The 27168-nt window shown below is 52.3% G+C and overlaps 3 protein-coding genes across 9 annotated transcripts; 1 reads left to right on the top strand and 2 right to left on the bottom strand.

The window, feature by feature from the left end:
• Window positions 1-25: 25 nt before the first annotated feature.
• MRPS7 (mitochondrial ribosomal protein S7) lies at window positions 26-3293 on the top strand. The gene is made up of 5 exons (XM_060135248.1): window positions 26-354; window positions 899-1090; window positions 1206-1269; window positions 1630-1797; window positions 2661-3293. Exons 1-5 carry the CDS (start codon window positions 272-274, stop codon window positions 2880-2882), a joined length of 729 nt encoding a protein of 242 aa, XP_059991231.1. The 5' UTR covers window positions 26-271; the 3' UTR covers window positions 2883-3293.
• MIF4GD (MIF4G domain containing) lies at window positions 3198-13436 on the bottom strand. 4 transcript variants are annotated; one of them, XM_060135249.1, is made up of 6 exons: window positions 13308-13436; window positions 6067-6198; window positions 5072-5181; window positions 4715-4870; window positions 4531-4623; window positions 3198-3959 (listed from the first exon to the last, which is right to left on the bottom strand). In XM_060135249.1, exons 2-6 carry the CDS (start codon window positions 6152-6154, stop codon window positions 3732-3734), a joined length of 675 nt encoding a protein of 224 aa, XP_059991232.1. In that variant the 5' UTR covers window positions 6155-6198; window positions 13308-13436; the 3' UTR covers window positions 3198-3731. The 4 variants fall into 4 exon arrangements, with proteins under 4 accessions (XP_059991232.1, XP_059991235.1, XP_059991234.1 ...); XM_060135252.1 differs by lacking the exon at window positions 13308-13436 and adding an exon at window positions 7388-7513; XM_060135251.1 differs by lacking the exon at window positions 13308-13436 and adding an exon at window positions 7022-7150.
• Window positions 9210-26113, bottom strand: SLC25A19 (solute carrier family 25 member 19). 4 transcript variants are annotated; one of them, XM_060135241.1, is made up of 8 exons: window positions 26020-26113; window positions 25461-25504; window positions 21701-21870; window positions 21364-21519; window positions 19508-19678; window positions 14776-14959; window positions 13308-13438; window positions 9210-9844 (listed from the first exon to the last, which is right to left on the bottom strand). In XM_060135241.1, exons 3-8 carry the CDS (start codon window positions 21830-21832, stop codon window positions 9662-9664), a joined length of 957 nt encoding a protein of 318 aa, XP_059991224.1. In that variant the 5' UTR covers window positions 21833-21870; window positions 25461-25504; window positions 26020-26113; the 3' UTR covers window positions 9210-9661. The 4 variants fall into 4 exon arrangements, with proteins under 4 accessions (XP_059991224.1, XP_059991223.1, XP_059991225.1 ...); XM_060135240.1 differs by having other exon boundaries at window positions 25938-26043; XM_060135242.1 differs by lacking the exon at window positions 25461-25504 and having other exon boundaries at window positions 26020-26097.
• Window positions 26114-27168: the final 1055 nt, after the last annotated feature.

The following is a 27168-nucleotide window of genomic DNA, read 5'->3' as shown; positions in this document are numbered from 1 at the left end:
TCTGAAAGAGAAAAGCCGGGGCGGGGCCTGCACAGGGGCCTGAGATTACCGAGCGCCGCCACCGAGGATGGCGCCAGGCTGCGACGGATAATGGGAGAGCGAATGTTTCCTTTTGACTCTTCGCTTTAGACCTCGGAGTGAGAGGCTCTTAAGGCTCAGATTAATAGGGTGATGCACAGCGTTAGGACCCTTTAGAGCCTCTTCCCCGTCTTCCGTCACTCGCTCAGGCACGCCGAGGGCAGCCTCTCTAGGGTCCTCGTGGCCAGCCAAGATGGCTGCCTCCGCGGTGACGGCTGTGCGAGGGTGGTCGGGCTTGCTGCTGGGCGTGCGGAGTGTTGTCCTGAGGCTTCCGGGGTGAGAGGGCGGCGGGCAGCTGGGAGGCCGCTTGTGTCTTCACGGAGGGGCCTGCTGGGAAGGAAGGGGGAGCCACAGGCAGGCCTCGCGGGTTCCAGGAGAGAGCCTGGGGGCCGGGATATCTGAGTCTAAGCCTCTTGAACCAGCCGCGTGACTTTGAGTCAACCTGAAGGCTTAGTGACTGCTCCCAGCCCGAGGGGTTCTCACTTGGAACGGCAAGTGCGATCTTGGTAAAGAACTCAGAGGTGGGATTTTCTTTGCTGGGAGTTGGGGGGAGAGATGCATAGGCGGGTTGTCTATCCTCAGGTTCAAGAGCCTGTCCTTACCGTTGGCACTTGAAGAGCAGACTTTCTTGGCCTGTTTGGGGGAGGTCCTCCTACCTCTTGGGACAAGAACCAGAAGTTTTGCGGTTCAGCTTTGGCTGGCGGTCTCCACGCTGCTCTCACTCGTCGGCGGATTGGCACACATGCCTGTCGTTAAGTCAAGCCTTTTCACTTGTGGAGTCAGCTTTTGCCCTTCTCTTCCTCTCCCCCCCGCCTCCCAGGCTAACCCAGGTGAGGTGGAGCCGCTATGGTCCTGAATACCAGGATCCCCAGATTGACAAGGGATATTTCCGCAAGCCCCTGGCCGCGCTGACTGAGGAGGAAAAGTATGAGAGGGAGCTCAGGAAGACTCAGGTTATCAAAGCTGCCCCTGCGACGAGAACAAGCTCTGTGTTTGAAGACCCAGTGATCAGGTTAGAAGGAAACAAATTTTTGTTCTGCGGAGTGGGACCGCACCAGGGAGGGTCTGCAGTAGGGGTTCCCTGATACAGCCCTGGCGCGCTAAACATGTTGCTTTTCTCATTGAAGTAAATTCACCAACATGATGATGAAAGGAGGAAACAAAATACTGGCCAGATCCCTCATGACACAGGTAACCAGTACCTCTTTCTCATCTTTGTTTTCCCCGTAGCTTTGTACTTGGCTCTTTAACATCAAAAATAATTCATTCTATACCTTCATTAAAGTTAACTTTCATGTACTTATGTATGGAATGGGGGCTTTAAGGAAGTCCTGCAGGAGTCAACCACTGCCATTCCCTACCCCTATGTGACAAATCTTAGCCTGCTTTTTCTGTCCTAGTCCAGGATCTTTGTTTCAGAAGTGCTGAGGGAGTAGCTGTACAGCTACAGAAGAAGAAGAGAATGATGGGAGTAAGGGGCAAGGTCCTAGCTCAGCTGGGTTAAACTTTTAGGGAGCCTGGGGCAGCCTCTTCCACTGTATCCCTTTGCAGACTCTGGAAGCTGTGAAAAGGAAACAGTTTGAGAAGTACCACACTGCTTCTGCTGAGGAACAGGCAACCATTGAACGCAACCCTTACACCATCTTCCACCAAGCACTGAAAAACTGTGAGCCTGTGATTGGGCTGGTGTCCATCCTCAAGGGTGGCCATTTCTATCAGGTGAGTGGTCAGGGTGGGAAAGCACGGCTGGTCACGTGTGAAACAAGATGATGGGAGTGGGTAGAGTTGGGCCAAGGTTGATAGCTTTCTAAGGACTGGGGAGAGTCAGGATCAGCTCATCTGAGTCCCACAGTGTAAAGATTACAGGCAGAAGATGGAAGAAAGCAAAAAAAAACGTATCCAAGTGACCTCTTTTGAAGGCCCACCCTACCCCCCATTCTGTTCAGCATTCTGTGTTCTAAACTATAAGCTTCTCATGGTGAGGGACTGTGTTTGTATCTCATGTTTATACACCAGTGTCTGGTGTAGTGCTTGAGTGATGCTTCATCACCGTTTGCTGAACTGAACTGGGTGTCTCTATCATGCCATTTAATATTTCATCGTCATAATCCGGTGTTCGTGTCTTTCCTTTTTCAATGTAAACTTCATAAGGGTAGAGACATTTTCATTAACGTCTGTGTCCCTAGGGTCGGCATGGTACCTGGCACATAGTGGGGGCCTGGCAAATGATTCTTGGACAAGAGGGTCTTTCTAGGCACGCATGATCTGTGTTGGCTAAGTCATGCCCAGCTGACAGGGCTTTTCCCAGTGGTGCCTGTTATCAACTTGGCTGAGCTTCCTTTAGAGGTGAAAGAGGCCAGTACTCAAGGACTGTTTGCTCGATGAATGCCTGATGTCTGCTGCACCGAGGTCAGCCAGGGGTGAGAGACGCTCCGAGGGGAAAAGACAGGCCCCCTCCTCAGCAGGCTTGCCAGGGCTGGCCCAGAGCAGACCTGTGGCTGCTTCTTAAGAGCTCTAGGAGGAGGGAGGCTGCAGTCCTGGCAAGTTCTTAGACTAACTTGCCCGTGTCCAATCTTGCCCAGGTCCCTGTGCCGCTAGCCGACCAGCGTCGCCGCTTCCTGGCCATGAAGTGGATGATTACTGAGTGTCGGGAGAAGAAGCACCGGCGGATGCTGATGCCGGAGAAGCTGTCCCAGGAGCTGCTGGAGGCTTTTCACAACCGGGGCCCTGTGATCAAGAGAAAGCACGACATGCACAAGATGGCCGAGGCCAACCGCGCGCTGGCCCACTACCGCTGGTGGTGACGGGCGGGCGGAGGAGCCGGGAGGAGCCCAGCACGCTGCTGTAGAAGCGGCATGCGCCACCGCCATGTTGCAAAATACCTGTGGGTCAAGCGTATACTTGCCTGTCAGGGGCAGGCGGGCCTCTTAAGAAGGATGCAGCAGCATGTTTATTGCTTGTTAGTCCTTTCTCTGGGGGCTAGAACTCACTCTCCTGCCCCATCTCCTTGCAAAGAGGGGACATATCAACTTAGATTTTCCCCAAGAAACTTAGGGCTCATCCAGCCCCTCTCTTCCTTCAGCTTGGGGTGGACCTTTGGGTGATACGAAAGGAAGCAGTTTTAGTATCAGAAAAAGTTTATTAGAAAATTCTCATCCTGAGCTGGTGTAGCATGTGATGTGGTATTGCCATTCATTAAAACCAACCGGAGGAAACGTGCTCGGTTCCAAAGTGGTCCTTGTACAAAATGTGTAAAAAGCAGTTTCTGGTGTGACTCTACTTCTCCCCCCACCAATGGCTCTGGGTACTCATTTTATAGATGGGGAAACTGAGGCACCACGATAGCTATTGTACCAAAGGTTACATAGTGCAGTGCTTGTCAGGAGTTGCCCTTCTTTGCCTGGCCCAGGTTGAAGGTGAGGGGAGAGAAACGCTGATGGGACCGTGGGGCAGGTGTGCTTGGTGTCTTCCCCAATCCTGGAATCGGAGTGAAGGTGCTCAGGGCGGGACCACCGCCTAAGTGGGAAACATCTCGGACGCTTTTGAAAGTCTGGAAGGGAAAAAGTCTGGGAGAGGCGAAGACTCCACTGCCAGGTTGGGAGGTGGGTAGAAGAAAGGCCGGTGCTGCTGAGGAGGAGGCCTGATTTGGAGGCCTAGTCAGAGACCTCGCTATAGTAATACTTGTGCGCGGCCCGGGTCGTCTTCCAGCCAGCTGCCCGGAACTCGATGATCTCCAGCAGCAGCAGCTGGGCCAGGGAGCTGAGGCCGGTTGGGAGCAGGAAGCCATCCCGGATCAGGACAAAGAGCTCATCCATGCGCTGCCCATTCATCTTCTCCAGCTGCTCTCCGACCCGGTGCAGCTGCAGCACCAGGCAGTCCACCTGCAGGGGGCAGCAGGAGGTGACCCCGGGCAGGGCCCTCCATCACACAGAGCAGCTATTTACTGAGCGCTCGCGGTGCACCAGGCACCGGGCTTGGCCCTGTACACGTGTTTGCCCACTTCATCCTCACCCCACCCAGTGGGCGCTGTCCACGTCTTACATGAAAAGAAGCAAGTTCAGAGACTTGCTTAAGGTCTCTCACCTGGGCCAGGCTGGACTCAGGCCCTGTTTCCAAACTGCTTCTGAACCCCCCTTTCCTACCCCCTACCCCCAACCCTGGAGTGGTTTTGGGGTCATCTGTATCCACAGCTGGCTGACGCTCTCACCAGTCCTACCATAGGTGGGCTTTCCTACTCAAAACCTCTGAGCCGGGAGGTTTGGGCTGCGCTCTGTTCTGGATAGACTCCAGGCCTAGCAGCTTGCCCTGTAACTGTGACAGGCCTTAAATGCCCCCACCAGGCTCCTCCCCAGCAAGTGATGCCCTCGGAAGTCTCCACGAACAGTGGGCAGGCATTCTGAGTTAAGCCAGAGGCAGCCCACCTCCACAGCCTTCTGTGCTAGGGCCACCCACCTCCTCCTCCTTGCTCAGACTGTCGGGCTGGGCCAGCCGGAAGAGGCAGTCGTAGACGGGGTTCACCAGGGCCATCATGGGCATGTTGTTCACCTACGGGGGGAGAGCGTGGGCCAGAGCCCGGCTTAGTGGCACAGGAGACAGGCCGTCTGTGCCGCACAGGATGTGGCTGGCAGGGCCTCACCCTCAGGTAGTCAAAGATGTTGCAGATAAAGGTGACGTAGCAGACCCAGCCCTGCAGGGAGCGGGCTCGAAGCTGCTCCCGAGCCTGGTACTCCTGCTGCAGCCGGTTGAGGAGTCCGCGGCGGAAGACACTCTGGCCTGCTTGCTTGCTCTCTGCCTGTGAGCCAGGGAAAGGGTGGTGAAGGGCAGTCACTGGGCCGTCGCAACTCCACCCAAGCTTCCAAGGCCGAGGACCCTGCTGTCCTCCTCTCTCGCCTCTGAGGCCAGCCCTTTGCATCTCTGCCCTGCTGGCCAGGCCTCTGCCCACTCCTGAAGCACCTTCCTCAAAGCGTCCCCTTCTCTACCAGCCCCACCCAACCTGAATGATGGCGTAGCACATGCGTCCTGCTTCCTTGCTGAATACACAGTCCTGCAGAGAATGGTCCACAATCACATTGGCCACTTTCTCCAAGTCCACGGCACCTGGATCTAGGGTAAAGACAGGTGGGGAGTCTAGAGCTGCTTAATTATCACGTTTGCCTCCACCTGCTTCTAAAGGAGTCAAGATATTCACAGAAGAGCAGTCCCATTATACGCTTCCATTTAAAGAGACCAGGAAACAGAGAGGAAACTACACACAGGAGCAGCTGCAGCCGTGAGCCTCCTGATGGCCCAATCAGAAGAAACAGGGAGGGTTGTGTGGCTGTTAGAGAATCAAAGAACGCTCGTTTTTTTAGGACACGTCTTTTCCTAGCCCTAGGCTGAGGCTGGGACACTGAATGCCAATGCCTTTGACAGCCATTTCACGGAAGAAAAGTGTTCTTATAATACACACACATGAACCCCTGACAAGAGCCGGCCAGGCAGGGCCTCCCCACAGACTCAGCTTGGCACGTGATGGGCACTGCTAATCGTTAGCTGAGTCAAACTTCTGTCCTGAAAGTGCTGCAAGAAGGCACTGGTCCAGGACAATTACTGTAGCTCCCCTGCCGAGCAGAACACTCCATCCTCTGTCCCACGTCAGGCAGCTCTGCACATTCAAGAGAGCTGGCTGCAGCAACGCACAAACCAGGTCCAGCGTAAGGACTTAAGGGGCAGGAATTGTGTTCTCTGTGCCTCACTCTCCTCTCATGGGCACCTAAACTTTAAAAAAAGGCTTTACAATCCGAGGGGGTGACTCTGATTCATACTGCCAAATACTGGCCTAAATGTAGCTTGTCTTCCAGTTCCAGAATTACGTTGCTGACTCCTATTCTGAGAAAGTGAAGGGAGAGGGCTGGGCAAAGCCGGGCGAAGGCTCGGTACTCCAGGCCTCGCCCCTTGGCCCCTCCTCTGTGGCTCTGGGCCCAGGCTCAGGGGGCTCCGCATGCTCACCTTTGAGGGCTGTCTTCAGCAGCTGCTGTGTCGCTGCATCAAAAGACTGCATTTTATACTCCTCTCTCCTGGGCTCCCCCATGACCATCCAGCTGCAGCAGCTCTTTCCGAGGTTGGGACTAATGACAGCACCTGGAGAGGAGAGGCAGCAGGAGAGGCCTCAGGTGTGGCGCACGGGGCCAGGGTTCCTAGCTCTCCCGGCCCGTGGCAGGACTGGCCAGTGCTTGAGACAGGTGCTCCTGGGCAGTCCATGGCATTCAGTGGTTGGCTGGGTGCCCGCCAAGCTTGGCTTCTGGTGGAGACTGGGCACCAGCCAGGCACCTGCTGCTCAATTAAAGAACCCCTGTAGCTTCTGGGATTACACAAGAGTAAAGAGATGAAGGGTGAATGCGTCTACCCTCCAGTCCCAGCAGCAGGCAGGGTTTTTCTCAGCTGACACCAAGGGGTGGGGTGAGGGTGGATATGTGGATATTAAACACTTCCCCTGCCTATATATAAGCCGACCTGGAAGCTGCTGGTCCAGCATGGCTCCTGGCGAATGAGAGGGCTAGGGTCTCCACGCTTCGGACAGCTCTGTCCCAGCCGGGGTCCAAGCCCCTCTCTGCAACCCTCTCCCTCCCTTTAGTCAGAGTCCTCGGCCCGGAAATCCCACCACTCCTGCCCTCGGGGTGGGGCCGGCCAGAGGGCTGGGTGCAGAAGCGTCTCTGCTGCCCTGACTCCCCTCGTCCTGGCCAGCTTCTCCCCGGGACAGACTAATTAAACTGGCCTCTCGAGTGGCAGAAACTCGGCCCTGCCCGCTCAGGACTCCCTGAGAGTCCTGAGCTCCATTCTGGATCCTTCTTTAAGGAGGGGAGCGAGGTGACGTGTCCCCCAGAGGTGGTCCCCTTTGGAGTCCCCTCTCCGCACTCGGTGCCTCCCCCATGGCCAAAGGAGAGGACCTTAGGGGTCTCCAGACCTGGGCAGCTTCCCGAACGCCCTTCCCGTGGGCTGGAGAGTTGGCGGGAGCGCCGGGACCCACCTGCCGCGCCGGCGCCACGCCCGCGTGCCCGAAGGCCGCTCGAGGGGCATGCTGTGCGCGCCGCGCCTCCGCGGCGCTGCTGGCGCCTCGCCGCCGCTTAGGTCATTTCCTAGCGCGGTGGCGCGGCGGGACCCGGGGCGGCGGGGCGACGGGGCGGGGCCTGGGGCCGCCTCGCCAGCGCCACCTGCCGGAGCCCCGACGTCGCTGCCCTCGCCGCCCGGCCAGGCCGGCCCGAAGGTTCCTGGCACGGGGCCGCGCAGAACGCCCGCGACACTGCTTCCACCGCCCCTGTCCGCTCCTCACCCGGCTCTCCCACGGGCTATCCGGGACCACACCGGCTCCTCGGTACTGGGGTGGACCTGCTCCTCAGCCCGCATTAAGCCCTGGGTCTTGAGCGCTAACACTATCCCTCTCCCCGCCCCACGCTAGAGCTCAGGTTAAAACGGGGTCAGGGGACTGGCCCGGCCGCGCGGCGTGGGAGGGGCCTGCGGAGGGCGTGGTCCGCAGCCGGGCAGCGGGAGGGAGAAAGGTGGGAGGGCAGAGAAGAGGGCTGGAGGGGCAGGACTTAACAGGTGGTGGCCGTGTGCTCCCCACTCCCACCCCCTCCCCCCAAAGCGGAGAAGGCAGGGAGGTCGTAAGGGCTTTGAGGATCAAGTCCCACTAAGCCGCTCTCCTACTCCAAGTACAAACGATATTGGTAAAATAAGTTGAAAATCAATGGGTCAGCCCAAGAGAAAGGATCCCAGTTGCCAACTTGCGGCGCCCAAGGTGTTGGGAGCGACCCTGAGGTTGAGCAAGCCCCTGGCCCAGTCCGTCTTGGTCGGGACAAGACACTCCAGGGAAGTGTCTTGTCCCTGGAGGGACAAGGGGGTGAGGCGCGGGCCCAGCAGCCCAGACAGGGCCACCTCTGAGGTCAGCCCTGGGTTGCAGGAGAGCATACAGAAGAGGTTGGAAAAGAACCGTCTCGTCCCATCACTTAGACGAGAAGGAAGTGCTGACGGCGGTCTCCTGTATCCAAAGCTCGCTCCTCCTGTTCTAAGAGCTGCCAAAGCGGTCACCAGAAAATGAACGAGGAAGACAATCCCAGCTGCAGCAAAAGAAACCAGTGAGTGGGAGAGCTGAAGAGAACAAAGTTTACTTCAGTGGAATTTCACAAAAAATACATCCAGGCAGCTGCAAGCCTTGCCTGCCAAAAAACCTGTGGGTGTGGGAGCCCTCCAGCCACAGGTGAACCTTCTTAATCAGCGCCCAAGAGCAGGGAGGCTTCAGGATTATGGGGACCAGACACATCACAAAGCCCCAGACCAGGGACGAAACAGTAATGGTGAGAAAGGGCCCAGGATCCATGGGGACCGAGAGCCATGACACCCACCCAAGACCTGCTCAAAGGCTGGAGCCGGGGCTGAGGCGAGGTCAGGCTCTAAGTCCTGCACGGGGCTCCCCCTGCACAGCCAACCTCTCAGGCCAGGCTCCCCTGGGGTGGAAAGTGGTGGGTGTGTTCTGTAGATTTTCCTCCTCTCATACCCCTAACCGGGCCTCGATGGGTGTCTGTCGTGGGTTCCTGTGCCCTGACAACTCCCGGAGCACCAACTGTGCATGCAGCAGGCTGCCTGCACAACCCCCTCTTCCCGGGACCACAGAGGACGCACACGGCACCACGCCAGACCCAGCAGGAGCGCCCTGAGCGGGCAGCAGGTGCTCACTGGCCCAGCTGTAAGCTCCCACCCACCCAGGAGGGCTAGCCCAGCCCACAGGGAAAGAGGAGTGACCCCAGTAGACGGGAAAAGGGCTGCTGCCTTTACCGGCGCCCCCTCCCCGTCAGCACATCCCCCCACTGCCTGTGGGGCTGCTGGGGTCTGCTTTCCCTAGAGGCCCACGGGCTGCGACCAGCCTGTCCAGGGAGAGAACAGCCCGAGTGGTGCCTTTATAGACATGAAGATCTGAGCAGGGTGGAGTTTATAAAGTGACTGATTCAGCTGGGATTCTTCCCCCAGAGCTAGAAGCAAAGCTGCCTGAGGAATGCAACTGCTGAGAAAAGTAGAGTTTAGGGAAGGCAGGGATCCCTTCCCTCATACTTGGGGAGAAGGGATGTGATTTGGAAGGGAAGATGGAGGAGTCAGATAAGGAATGTGTTTTTAGTTTTAATGCCTATTAAATAATTGGCGGGAGTAAGAAGCCAGGTGTGGGGACCAGACCCCTGACCCCAGCCTCACACTCAAGCTGCGGCCCACCCAGACGCAGGAGAGTTCTCTGGGCAGCCGGAGCGAAGGCGTGCCAGAGGGCAGCTGTTGTCCTGAGTGTGCGCCACACAGAGGAGAACGCCCAGCCCCTTCTGACTGGCGGGGCTGGGTCCCCGCAGACCAAGTCCTGCGTTCGCCCCGTGCTCTCCCGTGGAGAACCCCCTTTGCCCTTCTGGTGGAATCCAGGCTGCTGCCGACGGCTCTTCATGCCCAGGACAGCTGGCCTGGAGGGAGGGGCTGGGCAACACCTCTCAGTGCAACACGGGATGGTAGACCAAGCGTTCTTCACGAGGGCCCCTCCAGGGAAGGACTCAGGCCACCCTTCCTGCCCTCGAGGCTAGCTGTCTGCCTTCTTCACGTGGTGGAAGAGGTTACAGAAGAGCTCGTACCAGAAGAACACAAAGCCGGTGGAGAGGGCAGCCTTCAGCAGGCTGGGGGCCAGGCCTTTGAAGCAGCCCTGTGCACCCTCCTCTCGCAGCACCTGCCTGGCGCAATCCAGGAGGCCCTTGTAGCTTCGCACCTGGGGAGAGGAAGGTTCTCCAGTTGAGGAGAGAGGAGGTGATGGCAACATGGGTGTGAGCTCTGTTCTTTTGTCAACACAGAGCCTGGCACGTTCCAGCACCCAATAAATACTTGCTGGACAAAGGAATGAATGCAAAAAAGACAGAATAAGTTAACCTCATTCTTTCTCTTCCAACTGGGCTAATTCAGACTTAACAGATGAAGTGCCCGGAAATCAGCACTGGACAGAGCTCCTTCCTGCCCTGGAGGCTCCACTGACAGTGGCTCTTAAGGACCCAGAGAGAGCTCTGGACCCTCTTCCCAGGGGTGCCTCTGACTGTGCGCCCATCCCTTCTGGTCCCCCTTGGGCAGTAGATCTGAACCGGCCCCTCGTTAGCTCTGAGCCTGACCAGCGGCGCCAGCCTGGCCACCTCCAGTTGACCACAAACTGCTGCTAGACCCGTGTCCCCAGGGCACAGCTCTACTCAAGCCTCGCTCCCCTCCCAGAGCTCCAGTAACTCCCGATGATGATGATGACAATGATATTACAAAGAATCAAGTCCAAGCCCCACGGCGTGGTGTTCGGGGCGTTTCACCATTTGGCCGCAACTTCCCTCCCTGATCTGCCTTTCCCCACTGGTCCAGCCTCAGTGCCCGCACACCACCAGCCATACCTGCTCACGCTAAAGCTCTGTGAGGAGCAGGGCCTCCCTTCTCTGTCTTGAGCTCTCACCAACTCTCCCTATCCAAATTCAAACCATCTTTTCAAGACAAGTTGGTAAGAGGAAGAAGGAGGTTATAAAACCTTGTGTGTAACCCCATTTTTTGTTAAACATATGTTTATTTATGTAAAGGAATAAAACTACAACGCGGATGGACCTAGGTGGCGTTATGCTTAGTGAAATAAGTCAGAGAAAGACAAACAGTGTATGTTATCACTTTATGTGGAATCTTAAAAATAAAACAAATGAATGGGGCTTCCCTGGTGGTGCAGTGGTTAAGAATCCGCCTGCCAATGCAGGGGACATGGGTTCGAGCCCTGGTCCGGGAAGATCCCACATGCCGCGGAGCAACTAAACCCGTGCGCCACCACTACTGAGCCTGCGCTCTAGAGCCCGCGAGCCACAACTACTGAGCCCATGTGCCACAACTACTGAAGCCTGTGTGCCTAGAGCCCGTGCTCCACAAGAGAAGCCACCGCAGTGAGAAGCCCACACACCACAATGAAGAGTAGCCCCTGCTCACTGCAACTGGAGAAAACTGGCGTGCAGCAACAAAGACCCAATGCAGACAAATATAAATAAATAAATAAATAACAAAACAAAACAAAAAAACGAATGAATATAACAAAACAGAAACAGACTCACAGACATAGACAACAAATTAATGGTTACCAGTGGGGATAGGGAAGGGGGCAGGGGCAAGATAAGGGTAGGGAATTAAGAGGTACGAACTACTATGCAAAAAATAAATAAGCAACAAGCATATATTGTACAGCACAGGGAAATATAGCCATTATTTTATAATAACTTTAAATGTAATAAAATCTATAAAAATATTGAATCACTATGTTGTACACCTGAAAATAACATAATATTATAAATCAAGTATACTTCAATAAAAGAAAGAAAGGAAGGAAGGAAGGAAGAAAGAAAGACTACAGGGACTTCCCTGGTGGTCCAGTGGTTAAGACTGCGCTTCTACTGCAGGGGGCGCAGGTTCGATCCCTGGTCGGGGAATTAAGATCCCACATGCCGCGTGGCCAAAAATGAAATAAAAATAAAAACGTTTAAAAAAAAGAATCTTTAAAAAAAGAAAGACTACAGCTAAAGGTTCTGTGTGATTATCTCTGCGTGGGTGGTGATGGATTTATTTATTTACTTACTTTAATAAATTTATTTATTTATTTTTGGTTGCATTGGGTCTTTGTTGCTGTGCTCGGGTTTTCTCTCGTTGTGGCGAGCGGGGACGACTCTTTGTTGCGGTACAGATCAAACCTGGGCCATGGCAGTGAAAGCACCGTGCCCTAACCACTGGACCACCAGGTAATTCCTCTGAATGCTTTTTAAGAGCAGGCACTATGAGTGTGCCTTCTCCTGGGTCTTTAAACAGTGTCCAGTACACACAGGGCTTTGCTTGTGGCTTCGCTTGTGCTCAGGGGTCCCCAGTGTGAAATAAAATTCATATTTTATGGCAAGACAAGAAAAATTTAAACATAAAAATTCTTCTCTGCCCTTTGGCCTCCTCTCTCTCCACACTGTGCATTGTGCATTGACCAAACCCTCTCCCAGGAATACCTGCTCAACCATAGAGAGCAACATTCTCCCAGCATCAACAAGACAACTCCTTAAAAAGATAACATTCCTTCTTGATCTTGTAAGGGGTCACATGACCCACCACGATGTTGCTTAGAATTGGATTCTGTGAACTGTCAATAATACGTCATTTGGGGCTTCCTTGGTGGCAGTGGTTAAGAGTCCGCCTGCCAATGCAGGGGACATGGGTTCGAGCCCTGGTCCGGGAAGATCCCACATGCCGCGGAGCAACTAAGCCCGTGCACCACAATTACTGAGCCTACGCTCTAGAGCCCGCAAGCCGCAACTACCGAGCCCACGTGCCACAACTACTGAAGCCTGTGCACCTAGAGCCCATGCTCCGCAACAAGAGAAGCCACCACAATGAGAAGCCCGCGCACCGCAACGAAAAGTAGCCCCCGCCTGCCCCAACTAGAGAAAGCCCGTGTGCAGCAACGAAGACCCAATGCAGCCAAACATAAATAAATAAATAAATAAATAAATTTATCTTAAAAAAAGTAATAATATGTCATTTGGGGCTTCCCTGGTGGCACAGTGTTAAGAATCCACCTGCCAATGCAGGGGACATGGGTTCAAGCCCTGGTCTGGAAAGATCCCACATGCCGCAGAGCAGCTAAGTCCATGTGCCACAACTACTGAGCCTGAGCTCTAGAGCCCGTGAGCCACAACTAATGATCCTGCCTGCCACAACTACTGAAGCCTAGAGCGCATGCTCCACATGTGTGAAGCATGCCTAGAGCCCGTGCTCCACAACAAGAGAAGCCACCGCAATGAGAAGCCTGCGCACCACGACAAAGGGTAGCCCCCACTCACTGCAACTAGAGGAAGACCCAACACAGCCAAAAAAACCCCCAAAAAACGTCATTTGATGCACAGCCCTTTGTCTCAAAAAACTTATATAAACTGTGTCTTAACTTCTAGCAGGTGGAATAGTTCTCAGAGCTTTCTGAGATGCTCTTCCCGGGTTATAATCCTCAAATTTGGCTGGAATAAAATTTTCCAATTCTTTCTTAGATCAACTGATTAATTTTTCATCAACACCGGGGACATGCAGGGGCTGAGAGGGCTATGGGGGCGAAAGCTGCCCAATGGACAGGAGCTGACCCAGTTCCTTCACGTGCCCAGTGAGGGGCTGGAATCAGAGCTCTCTGCAGAGGGACATCTCACCTGGCCAAAGGAGGCTCGGGCCTGCTCAAACCCTCCAACCTGAAGCCGCTTCTTGAAGAGGTCCAGGGGATACGTGAGGGTCTTGCTGATGACTCCAGCTCCACTGCCACAAAGCAGGTTTTTGAAGTTTCCTGAACCAGAGAAGTGGGATGGAGGGGAAATATGAGAGAAATGCAATCTAGGGTAAACTTCAAGGTTATACAGTCTAATCCTCGACCAGAAAATCCAAACCTACAAGCATCCTCGATCTTGGAAGAATTTAATCCAGGAGCGAGAGAACCAGACACAACCTCAGGAAGAATGACAACAGACAGGGCTTCCCTGGTGGCGCAGTGGTTAAGAATCTGCCTGCCAATTCAGGGGACATGGGTTCGGGCCCTGGTCCGGGAGGATCCCACGTGCCGCAGAGCAACTAAGACCATGAGCCACAACTACTGAGCCTGTGCTCTAGAGCCCACGAGCTACAACTACTGAGCCCACGTGCCACAACTACTGAAGCCCATGTGCCTAGAGCCCGTGCTCTACAACAAAGAGAAGCCACTGCAATGAGAAGCCTGCGCACCGCAAGGAAGGGTAGCCCCCGCTCACCTCAACTAGAGAAAGCCCGCACGCAACAACGAAGACACAACACAGCCATAAATAAATAAATAAATATTTTTAAAAAAGAACCAACGCAGCCAAAAAGTTAAAAAAAAAGAATCTGCCTGCCAATGCAGGGGACACAGTTTCAAGCCCGTGTCTGGGAAGATCTCACATGCCACGGAGCACCTAAGCCCGTGCGCCACAACTACTGAGCCTGCGCTCTAGAGCCCGCGAACCACAACTACTGAAGCCCGCACACCTAGAGCCCGTGCTCTGCAACAAGAGAAGCCACCGCAGTGAGATGCCCGCGCACCGCAACAAAGAGTAGCCCTCGCTCTCTGCAACTAGAGAAAGCCTGCACGCAGCAACGAAGACCCAACACAGCCAAAAATAAATAAATAAAAATTTTTAAAAAAGGAACGACAATGGACTGCTGATTGGACAGGCTGGTGGCAGAAGGGGTGTGCGCCTTTAACAGTAATCACCCCAGCTGGAGGCAGTAATGGCCTGCAGGCTCTGCCATGCGACTCAGTTCAAGGCTTGGGAGGGAACAGGATGCCCATCCCCCTCCCCAGAGTCCCCAAACGAAAACCAAACCAAACACATAAGCAAAACCAGGCTGTTTGCAAGTTGGACCTTTGACAAAAATGAAAACCATGACCAGTAGTTGGAAATAACAGTGGCAAGAGACGAAAGAAATAAAGTCATCTGTGAGTGAATGGATTTGTTTTGTTGGCTGTATTACAGAGCTGTGGGTTCAGAGATCTGTGGTGTCTTAGCTTCTGCAGGAAAACTTTATTTCCTACCTGATTCAGAAAGAGATGCTATGGCTTGGGAGTGGGGCGGAGTGGGACCCAGATTCCCTTTCCCATGAGGCCGGTCTCACCGTTTTTCTTTCCTTCGGCTGGCATGGCCCACTCATACGCGTGCTTCAAGGAGCTGTAGAAGGAGAACTGGAACCCAGCGTAGGGGAAGATGGCGATCAAGGTGGGGTTCAAGCCTTTGTAGAAGACCAAGGGGCCTTCGGTCCTGTACATGGTCACCACGGCGTTTCGCAGGGTTTTATAGACCTGGACACCACACATGCAATGATGAGTGACATCGTTTCAGCCTGAGAACCCAGCCCACCAGCTGTATTTCCCCTTGTCCAGAAACCAGCTACTAGGAGCATTACTTCTCCTGCCAGGAGAACAAAGAAAATGCTGGACAAAAATTCCAAGGGTGGGACTGTCTGGCAGCTCCCCTTCTAGCTATTTACACGACTGAGATATGCCAAGGAGTGCACAAAAGTATGCGGAACAGCAAAAGGTGTGAAGTCCACCCTTGGGTGATCGGTTATATAAATTATGGCACACCTGTTCAAAAGAACATAGTGTAGCAATTACAACAGGAAGATGCAATCTAGATGATCGATAGGGAAGACTCCCCCAAATATACAGTTAAGTGAACCCAGCAGGACATGAAGAGCAGGCATAGTGTCTGTGGAGGAAACAAACTGTATGCAGAGACTATGCCCCACAAGGATACACAAGAAAGGAGGAACAGTAACATTATTGCCGCCACAGCGGGAAACAGGGGGACAGGGGAGGGATGGGGAAAGAGGGAGATTCACTATGACCATTTTATGCTATCTGGATTTTTTTGCCATATGCATATACTTAACCTTTCTGAAACCATCAACAGGTGATCTTTATGCACGAAGAGCCACTGATTTTTTAGTACACTTCTATTCGGCATATATTCTTTGCAGTGGACCAGAGGGGCTGAATCTGCCTGGCTGTGGGTGCGGGAAGCACTGCACTGACAAGAGGGTGACCGAGGGGAAGTCTGTACTGAGCAGGGACAGTACACACTTGGCTCCCAGATGCTGGCAGCCACATCGAAGGCTTTCGCCCTGGGGACTTGCATGAAAGGGCCAGGCCTCAGAGGAAGGCCATCGGGCAACAAGCTGCCCACGTGCCAGAATGCCACTCTGCTTTCTGTGTGCCCTCTTGACACCAAGCGCCACCAGACATTTGAGGAAAGCCTCCCCCAAAACAGAGGCCAAAATGATTGATGAGGGGCAGGAGAAGTCACTTGAAAGGAAGAGACCATATAGATACAGCAGAAGAAAACTACAGCAAAAAGAAACTACCCACAAAATTTTAACTAATATCCTGAGACCCCAGAGAAGGCATCACCTTCATGATAAAAGCAGAGGGTCAGGGCTTCCCTGGTGGTGCAGCAGTTGAGAGTCCGCCTGCCGATGCAGGGGACGTGGGTTCGTGCCCTGGTCCGGGAAGATCCCACATGCCGCGGAGCGGCTGGGCCCGTGAGCCATGGCCGCTGAGCCTGCGTGTCCGGAGCCTGTGCTCCGCAGCGGGAGAGGCCACAACAGTGAGAGGCCCGTATACCGCAAAAAAAAAAAAAAAAAAGGAGCCAACTACTCACAGGCACCCCACAGACACATCTCCAATGCATCTACCAAGTGAAGGGAGCCAACTCAAACGACTACACAGGGCATAATTCCATTTATGTAACATTCTGGAAAAGGCAGAACTTCAGACAGAAAACAGACCAGTGGTTACTGAAGGCTGGAGGTGGGGAGGGACAAACTACAAAGGACAGGAGGAAATCAGGGGGTGATGGAACTTCTGTTTTATATCTTGATTGTGCTAGTGGTTACGTGACTGTACGCATTTGTCAAAAGTCACAGAACTATATGCTAAAAAGAGTGGATTTTACTGGGCAAGTTATGCTTTAATAAACCTGACTAAAACAAACCAACCAAAGACAGTTCTTAGGAACCAACATATGTTAGCAGACATTATTTAAACTCAATAGAGGGCCCAAATGATAAAAGTAAGGAAACCTCCCAGAATGGTAAATAAAAGATAAGTCAATCAGAGGATCAATCCAGGATGTCTAGTGTCCAACTGACATGAATTCCAGAAAGAAAAAGAAAAAGAAAAAAAGAGGGCAGGCAATTGTGAATAAATAATTCATGGCCATTTTCCAGGCATGAAGAACATGTGTCCAGACTAAAGGGCCCAGGAAGTGCCCATCACAATGAATGAAAGAGACCCGCCCTGGGGCACTCCACTGGTAAATTTCTAGAATGCCAGGGATCAAGAAAAGATCCTGAGGGACTTCCCTGGTGGTCCAGTGGTTAAGACTCCACGCTTCCACTGCAGGGGGTGTGGGTTCGAGCCCTGGCTGGAGAACCAAGATCCCACGTGCCGCATGGTGGGGCCACAGAAAAGTTAAAAAAAAAAAAAAAGATCCTGAAAGTTCCCAAGAGGGCGAAGTGGATGCCTTCATCTAAAGGGTTAGTCATCAGGATGGTTCCGGACGCCTCTTCAGCAATACTGAGAGCTACCTAGAATTCTACACCCAGATCATCAGTTAAGTGCAAGGGGAAAATAAAGGCATTTTCTATCAGGCTTCTGTAAGGAAGCTATACCTCAGGATGTGCTCCACAAAATGAGGGACTAATCAAGAAAGAGGAGACATGGGCTCCTACGTGAGAATTCCTAAGAGAATAGCTGGCCATAGTCCTGGAGCAAACAGTCTAGATCGAAGCCATAGGGTGAAGGGTTCAAGGGTGGGGGGCTCTAGGAGGGGCTCCATAAAAACATGGGACTGATGACCACAGGCTCACCCTATCGGGAGATTGTTTGAAAGTGAATTTGTGATAAGCATGTAGAAAGCGAAACAAATAAAATACAAAGCAATTGCCAACTTCAGGAAAGACAAAAATACAAAAGAAAACATAATCATAATATATTTTGAGGCTCAGCAGAAACATTTACATAATCATAACAGCATAAACACTGAGTACTGATTTAGCCAAAAATCTATTAATCAGTTGTACTGCACTCAGGTGAGGAAGCACAAGCACACCCAAGGGTGATGGTAAAAGAGTTAAATCCTCATCTTCCATAGTAGTAGTCAGTAGTTAATGTCTATAATTTAAAACTGAGAAGGAAAGGAAGAAAGAGAAAGAGCATGTTACTTTGAATTAGGAAGTAAATTACGGAAGAAGCACACAAATATTAAAAGTGGTTGCCTCTGGGGAATAGAATCAGGGGGGCGGCTGGTGTTTTTTCATTATAGTTCCTGAAGAACTATCTGTCTTTTTAACCTTTATACACTTTATAGGTTATTTATTTATTTATTTATGGCTGTGTTTGGTCTTCGTTGCTGTGCGCGGGCTTTCTCTAGTTGCGGCGAGTGGGGGCTACTCGTCACTGCGGTGCGCGGGCTTCTCATTGCGGGCTCCTCTTTTTGCGGAGCACGGGCTGTAGGCAAGCGGGCTTCAGTAGTTGTGGTGCACGGGCTCAGCAGTTGTGGCTCGCGGGCTCTAGAGAGCAGACTCAGTAGTTGCGGCGCACGGGCTCAGTTGCTCCATGGCATGTGGGATCTTCCCGGACCAGCGCTCGAACCCATGTCCCCTGCATTGGCAGGTGGATTCTTAACCACTGCGCCACCAGGGAAGCCCAGGTTATTGATTTTTTTAAGAAATGTGAGGATTTACACTATGGATGCTACTAGTCTAAACAAGGTGGAGAGTTTTGCAATTTTTAAATAAATCTTTTCCCCTCACTTTCACACACAATTTTCCAGCCATTCCAGAATCTAGAATCCAACATCTCAATTGGCTAAGCCTAAGAAGAAGTATGCTATTCTTTTCTTAATGATGTTTTCCCTTTTTTCTTCTCATAGACTTGTACTAAAGGTTGGAAAGTAACAGAAGAGGATAATAGCACACGCAGAACAGGGAACCTGAAGGACTGTCACCAGCCATTCTCTTCATCCCAGCAGCCACCATGTTGCTGAGGTCTGTTCCCTCTATAAACATCCTTCCCCTCCATTTCTCTACTCCATTCCTAGGACCCCTCATCTCATTTCTCCACCAGGGCAGTCACCCCAAACCTCTATTTTCCACTGCAGTGTCACACAGAGTGACCCAGCTCTCATGCCCCAGTCGTTTTCTTCTAGAATGTTCCTGGGGCACTTTGCATTTCTGAACCAAAAAATTTATCAGAATGTCTCCTAAACAAAAGAGGTCCCCCAACCCAGGACCTCCACCCCAGGCAACACAAAAAACTGTCACAGCTGAAACCACAGTTATTCTTAGCTGGTCCCAGATCAAATTCTTAAGCAAAACGTCATTCCCCATCAACAGTATCCTAAGCTATTCTTATATATGTCCAAGAAACAGAGATTATGGTGGGCGGAGGGGGGATGGGGCATCTATTTGAGGGTTTAATCCCTTGCTTTCACTCAGTCAGTTCTTCCTTGAGTCTGACTCAATGATCCCATTTCCTCCAATCCATTCTTTCTGGAAACCAAAACCTCCCTCCCAATAATACAGCGATGGAATCTCAAGTCTCACTTTCCCAGATGCCTTCCCCGTCCCGATTTGGTATTTGCTGTTTCCCCTGCAGGTTCTGTGTCCCCCGTGAGGTTGTGAGCACCTTGCCTGGTGCCAAGCACCATCACGGGTTTCAGGAACAGGCTGAAGGATGGCCTGAAAACCCCAGGTCCCCCCGGCTTTGTTCCCTCTAAGGAAAACAGCCCCCACCCTGGGACGCCCTTCGTATCTTGGGCGCCCCTTCTCTGGCCTGGCCACTCACCCTGGGCTCACCCTGCGCTGCAAAGCGGGTGCGTAGCACGTCCACAGGATGTACGGCGAGGGTGGCCACACAGGCAGACAGGCCGCCACACACAAAATGCACGGAGAAGTCTCGGGCGTCGCGCACGCTGGCCCTGTGCACCAGCTCGGTGAGCACTTCAAACGACAAAAACTGCAAGAGTGTGTGACAGTGTCATGGAAAACACCCCCCGAATGCACCCGTGACCCAGGCGGGGCCTATCCTAGGGACCAGGAGATACTCTTCTTGAGTAGGGTCAGAATACAATAAACATGTAACTGTGCAAAGCTCAGATGCCCTTTCATACTCTGAGCAGAGCCAAATACCCAAGGGTTAAGAAAATATATGAGAAAATTTTTATATCAGAAAATTCTACTTGGGGGACCTCCCTGGTGATCCAGTGGCTAAGATTCCGCACTCCCAGTGCAGGGAGCCCAGGTTCAACCCCTAGTCAGGGAACTAGATCCCACATGCTGCAACTAAAAAAAAAAGATCCTGCATGCTGCAGCTAAGACCCCGACGCACCAAATAAATAAATAAATATTTTTAAAAAAAAAAGGCTTCCCTGGTGGCGCAGCGGGAATTCCCTGGTAAAAAAAGGGAATTCCCTGGTAGTCCAGTGGTTAGGACTTGGTGTTCTCACTGCCGTGGCCCCGGGTTCAATCCCTGGTGGGGGAACCACGATCCCACAAGCTGCATGGCGAGGCCAAAAAAAAAAAAAAAAAAGAATAAAAAAGAAAATTCTACTCATCACTTAGTTTTCTGAGAACTGGGAAAAGATGGCCATTATCTGACTCTAGGCTGGGGACCCCTTTAATGCAGCTGGCAGCGGCCCTGTTTGAGAAACATTCTGCCCTGGAGCTGAAATTCTGTTGGGAGAATTCCACATATTCCATATTCTGTGGTGTAAGCCCTCCTTGGGCTCAGATCCTTCTCCAGCCAACTCAAGATGGCGCGGGGTCCTGAGAGCACATGTTGCTGCATTTATCCATCAGGATGCAGCACCTGTGTGCTGGGCACAGAGATGGCGCGGCAGGTGCATGTGACCTGAGCAATCACTGTGATGTCATATGTAGAGCAGGCAGGGACTGCTCTGCCACTTTCTAGCTAGTGACGTTGGTTGGACTCATTACTTAAGCTCTCTCTGCCTCAGTCTTCTCATCTGTAAAATAAGGATGACAACAGAACCTACCAGAGGACTGTCGTAAGGTGTCAGATGTGAAGTGCTTCACCCGGGGCCTGGCCCCCTATGAGCACTGTGCGGGGTTGGCTATTTCCATCACCACTACCGTACGGCTACAGACTAGATGCCATGGGGTAAACTGGCGCTCAGCTGAACAAACTCGTGAGCAAGAGTCAAGAAGCCTGGATCCTAATCCTAGCCTCACCACCTACAAGCTGTGTGGCCTCAGGCAGCTCACTCAACCTCTCTGCGACCCACACAACACCTGCTCCACCTTCCTCACAGTGCTGTTAGGAAGTTCAAAGGATGCACAGACGTGAATAATGCTATTTTGAAAAATGAAAAGCATTTGTATTGCCATTTGCTAAGCCCCTCTGGGCTGGGTGTCAAGACAGTATCCGAGGTGCAGCACCTCATATTCAGTGGGTGCTAAGTCTCCAGGGTTGGGGGACGTGGGGAAGGGGATGCCTGTAGTACAGCTCAGTCTGACTATGTCTTCAATTTGTCAGGTAGTTTCCCAGCCAAGATGAGTGAGCAGTGTGTGACCGCCTCCTGCTGCCCTACCCCAGGCAGCCCAGGTACACGCCTCACCACCCTGGGCTCCCCCATTGGGCAATGTGACCCCAGGGGCCTGGCCGCTTCCCCTGCCACCTACTTGGACAGCTCCATAGCCTATGGAGAGAAGCTGGGCTGGGATGTGTCCTTTCCAGAATGCTGTTGGGCCCTCCTCTTGCAAAATCTGTCTCCCAGCCTGCAGGATCCCGTGGTATTTCGCGTTGGGGTCACTGCGAGAAAGGCGCTCAATCTGAAGCTGGGAATCAAGATGAGAATGGTCAGGATGATGGCGGAGGGGCGAGGAGGAATTTCAGAGACGGTAACAAAGGCAACAAAGTGCTTCTCCTTGACAAAACTGCAAGCTCTAGGAACTGCTTTGGCAAAAAAGAGTGAACTTGTCCTCTGGCCGGTTACACAGAAAAAGGGGAAAAGGGTACCTGGAAACGGATCTTGATGACATCCAAGGGGCTGATCAGCACCCGAGTGACAAGTCCAGACACAGACCCAGCCACGGCCACCTCAAGATTGGAGACATTCCTGCCGTCTGCTCTGGGGTCATAGCCCACCATCCCTGCCTGTGGCCCATACAACGTCCATCAGCTTCAGGCTAAATGCAAGAGACAGGAGTAAATACCAGAGCAAGGTCTTAGGGCCCCGGCTCACACATCACTCCTCAGAGCATCCTCCCGGACCAGCCCCCCAAAGCAGCGCCCACATCCCTTTTCTCTCCTAATCCCGCTTTATTCTTCTTTAGAGCATTTATATACCAGACATTGATTCCATACTTTTGTTTCTTGTCTCTCTCCCCCATTAGAATTCGAGCCCATGAAAACAGGGCGTTGGTCTCATTCATCCATCCCTGTAACTCCAGTGCCCGGAAGAGAGCCCACCACAGTAAATGCTCATTAATATTTGCTGATGGAGTGAATGAACAGGCTTGGTAGGAAACAGTTCACTTCCAGAGATCAGCTGGCTTTCCAAGACACCTGGTTTTATGGCCAGCTCCTGACTGAGGCGAAATCCCAGGCTGCGTTAGCGTGAGGGCAGAGCCTCAAGCTGAGCGCAGAGGGGGAACCTCAGACACACGGACTCCAGGAACGGGGCCTGGGATTCTCTAACAAGCCGCCATGATCCAAAGGGCCCTGAGCCCTTCAGCATCTCCCTTCGCCATTCTTTGCACACACCGCAGGCCCGCCCACAGCAGTGGAGCTGAGTTACGCTGCAAAATGATACAGGCCCAACTCTTCAACTTCACCCTGGACCACGGTTCAGTCTCTTCAGCCAGGGTGGGCTCAGTGCTTCTGAGCAGTTCCTAGAAAATGCTGTTTATGTTCCTATCTACCGGCCCATCCCTGGACCTACCGTTCCCATGTCTGAAATGCAGCCTCACTCTTCCCTAGACTGGTTCCTCTCACCTTCCAGGGCTCAGCTAAAGAGCATCCCCTCCAGAAGATGTACTCATGTCCTTTCTAGCATTCACAGCACTTGTTAAGGTGCTGTCCTCCCCGCCCACAGGAGGTAGGCTCCATACAGGTAGAGACAGCCTTGTTACAGTGGTATCTCCAGAGACCAGCACGGTGCCTGGCATGCCCCAAAGGCTCTAAAAACAATGACTGAATAAATGATTAAAAACCAAGTAACTGGGACTTCCCTGGCGGTGCAGTGGTTAAGGCTCCACGCTTCCACTGCAGGGGGCACGATCGATCCCTGGTTGGGGAACTAAGATCCCGCATGCCATGCAGTATGGCCAAAAAACCCCAAAAATCGAATTCCATTTTTATCTAGAGCCGATCTCAACACTAATGACATTCTAGAATGAAGAATTCTTTGTAGTTGGGGGCTGTCCTGAGCACTGCAGGATGTTTAGCAGTACCGCTGGTCTCTACCCACCAGATGCCAGTATCCCCACGCTCCCCTTGTGACAATCAAAAATGTCTCCAGACATTGACAAATGCCTCCTGGGGTTCAAAACTGCCCCTGATTGAGAACCACTGTTCTAGAGAAATACTAGAATGTGTGTGTAAGATGTCATGCATTGCATCACTATTTATAAAACTGGATATAATGCAAATGATTATAAATAGAGGGACAGACACTAAGTCACCTCCATGCAATAGGATACCATGCGGCCATTAAAAGAATGAGCGGACTTCCCTGGTGGCGCAGTGGTTAAGAATCCACCTGCCAATGCAGGGGACACAGGTTTGACCCCTGGGCAGGGAAGATCTCACATGACGCGGAGCCCATGCGCCACAACTACTGAGCCTGAGCTCTAGAATCCTCAAGCCACAACTACTGAAGCCTGTGTGCCCTAGAGCCCACGTGTCATAACTACTGAGCCCACATGCTGCGACTACTGAAGCCTGCGCACCTAGAACCCGTGCTCCACAACAAGAAAAGACACAGCAATGAGAAGCCTGCGCACCGTAACGAAGAGTAGCCCCCGCTTGCCACAATAGAGAAAGCCCGCGTGCAGCAACGAAGACCCAACACAGTCAAAAATAAAAAAAGATAAAAAAAAAAAAAGAATGAGCCAGAGCTAAACACACACTGGAAAAGACGTCCACAATTGACTAAAACGTGAAAAAAGCAGGTTTCAGACTGTATGTCTAGTGTAACCCCACGTTTGCAAAAGAAAAACAGCAAGACCTACATACACCCTCAACAGTCGTATAAAGCATAGCAGGAAAGTCTATAAGGACACACACATCAACAGGTTGGTAAGGTTACCTTTGGGGGTAGGGTTGGCAAGGGAAGAGGGAAGGCAGATCTCCTCCCCCCTACTTTATTTTTTTTCCATGCCTCGTGGCATGTGGGATCTTAGTTCCCCAACCAGGGATAGAACCCGGGCCCCCTGCAGTGGAAGCACCGCGTCCTAACCACCAGACCACCAGGAAATTCCCTCCCTTTTTCTTTACACAATTCTATGTTGCTTGAATTCATTATGGCCCCCCCAAACCCCAATTAAAAGTAAACATAAAATGATTTTCGAAGAGACCTCAGAATTAACCTAGTTCTTGAATACGTTTAGTAACAAGGAAATCAGGGCCCACACAGTGACACCTTCACCCCATTGTTTCGTTTTCTCCTCTCACCTTCCCTGGAACTCTGTCCGCACCAATACCTCAGCCCCACTGAAACTTTTCTGAAACTACCTCACTTTTCTGAAACTACCTCACTTTTCTGAAACTACCAAAATAGCACTCCAATCCATCCTTAAAATTAACAAGACATTTCCATGGGGCTCGATCAGCAAAGTATTGTAAAATAACATTTATTGAAAGTCTAATGGGCGAATTCCCTGGCGGTCCAGTGGTTAGACTCGGCACTTTCACTGCTGGGGCCTAGGTTCGATCACTGGTCAGGGAACTAAGATCCTGCAAACCACACAGCACAGCCATAAAAAAAAGAGAGAGAGAAAAAAGTCTAATGGTATGAAATCTCCCGACTCCTGCCAGGAATTTGCCCATTCTCCCCAGACTTCTCCCCAGTAGTTCCCCAGTAACTTCTCCCCAGACCCTCAAAGGAGGAGATCTCGACTTTCCCATCAACTTCTCTGTGACATTAACTCAAGCTGCTACTCCCCAGGCACCTGTGAGGAGCAGTTTAAACGTGAGGCAAGTAACTGAGAGGCAAAGCCTCTCCGGAGGTTGCCCAGAGACTGTTCAGGTCACACTGAGCAGTGTCAGATCCCTACTGTCAGGGAGGGAAGGAGGCACTTCTACAAATAAGCAGCTCTGCATAGCTGGACATAACCTTAAACCTCAGATCAAGAAGCCTGAGTCAAAATTCTGTCTCTCTCGGGCTTCCCAGGTGGCACAGTGGTTGAGAGTCCGCCTGCCGATGCAGGGGACACGGGTTCGAGCCCCAGTCCGGGAGGATCCCACATGCCGCAGAGCGGCTGGGCCCATGAGCCATGGCCGCTGAGCCTGCGCGTCCGGATCCTGTGGCCCTCAACGGGAGAGGCCACAACAGTGAGAGGCCCGCGTACCGCAAAAAAAAAAATCCTGTCTTGTCTCTCTCATGTACCTTGGGCAGCTTTTTCTTCTGGAAAATGAGAATGATGGCGGCCCTGCCTAGCTGGATTCCTGGGAGGATCACACGAGATACTACTATATGTGATAAGCTCTGTCAAAAAGGTAAAAGTCTTTATACACGTGAAAGGTCTTGTTAAATATAATTCAGTAGTGACCTTACTTTTTCTGCTTGTTCAAAATTTCCTTCTTGTACCAAAAAACCATCTAAAGAGACAAAATAAACATGAAATATGATTATATGCATGATAATAATAAAGTACCCAGAAGATGGGGGCCGCTGGTGTGAGTGGCAGGGCGGCTGGGGTGTGTGTGTATGAGTCTGCCGTGCCACCCCTGTTTTTACTGCGTAAGTCCCTGGTGTTCAGGTATGCAGGTGCCCCGCGGTGAGCGTGTGTGCCCGTGAGCCCACGTGCTCAGCTGAGGGTCTCTGCAGATGTCTCCGCGTGTGGACACAAGTGTCCACGTGTGCTCCAGGGCGTGTTTTTTCTCCCCGAGTCCGAGAAAACGCCCACAAGGTGGGCACCCGCATGTATAGGTGCCCCGGATGTGTCCAGGGTTTTGCTTCCTGCGTCCCTGAAGATGCTTCTCAGATCAGACGCGACACGTGTGGGTACAGTCCCCGCCCCCGCGTAAGTACCTGCGCGTGTAGGCGCCCCCGGGCAGCGGGGGTGCAGCTCCCCGAGCTGAGTGCCAGGAGGGCGGAGAAAGAGGTCACTCACCCGGCTCCAAAGGCGCGGCCCGATTCCCCGAACTCTTCTCTCCCTCCCTCCTCACGCAGTCTAACGGCAAAACTTCACTGCGCTTGGCAGTAACTGACGGGCTTGTGGGCCAATCACCGCGCAGCTTCCGACAGACGCTAGACCAACGGTTGTACAGTAGTCACCCGACCAACGCCTATTGCAAGGGGTTGCTGGGTAATGTAGTCCTCCGCTACTGAGGCCGTCCCCTTACGAGGCGCAGAGCCTCCTGGGAGATGTAGTCCCTCGGCGCGCGTATGCGCACATGTTACCCACGCGTTGAAAGGAGGAGGGTCCCGAAGCCAGGCTGCGCCGTTGGAGGTAGCCGCGCTGAGTGGCGTGTGCCTTGGATCAGATTGCTGGCGGGCGGAAGTTTAGGGCGCGCTGAACGTGACCCTCTTTCCTCAAAACTTTCATAGTTCCAGTACCCGGATCACCTAAACTTGGAAAAGATGGCGGGAAGTTTAGCAAAATCCAGGAGGGCGTGGGGGAAAGAATAGATGAATTTTTAAGACCAGAACGACGACGGCAAAAATACAGAGGTTTTATTTCCTCCTAGGGTTTATTATGCATAACTCTCATTATAAGATAATATAAAAATATATAGACACATTACAGAAAATGTAGAAATGAAGGGGGAAATGACTCATCCTACCGCTCTCACGCAAGTAGTATCAGCGTTTTGCAGGACAGTCTTCCCGATTTTTAAACTGCATTTTTCATATTACTGCAATCATTTTGACGCACAATTTAAAAACATTTTATTAGGCTTCCCTGGTGGCGCAGTGGCTGAGAGTCCACCTGCCGATGCAGGGGACGCGGATTCGTGCCCCGGTCCGCGAAGATCCCACATGCCGCGGAGCGGCTGGGCCCATGAGCCATGGCCGCTGAGCCTGCGCGTCCGGAGCCTGTGCTCCGCAGCGGGAGAGGCCACAACAGTGAGAGGCCCGCGTACCGCAAAAAAAAAAAAAACATTTTTATTGAACATTTTAAAAACGTTTCAGGGACTTCTCTGGCAGTCCAGTGGTTAAGACTCCGTACGTCTACTTCAAGGGACGTGGGTTTGGTCCCTGGTTGGGGAACTAAGATCCATGTGATGCGGCACATAAATAAGTAAAGAAGTAAATAAAT

The sequence above is a fragment of the Lagenorhynchus albirostris genome, chromosome 20 (assembly GCF_949774975.1).
Source record: "Lagenorhynchus albirostris chromosome 20, mLagAlb1.1, whole genome shotgun sequence".
NCBI lineage: Eukaryota > Metazoa > Chordata > Mammalia > Artiodactyla > Delphinidae > Lagenorhynchus > Lagenorhynchus albirostris.
Note: the sequence above shows the minus strand (reverse complement) of the source record. Positions and strands in the feature narration are given on the sequence as shown.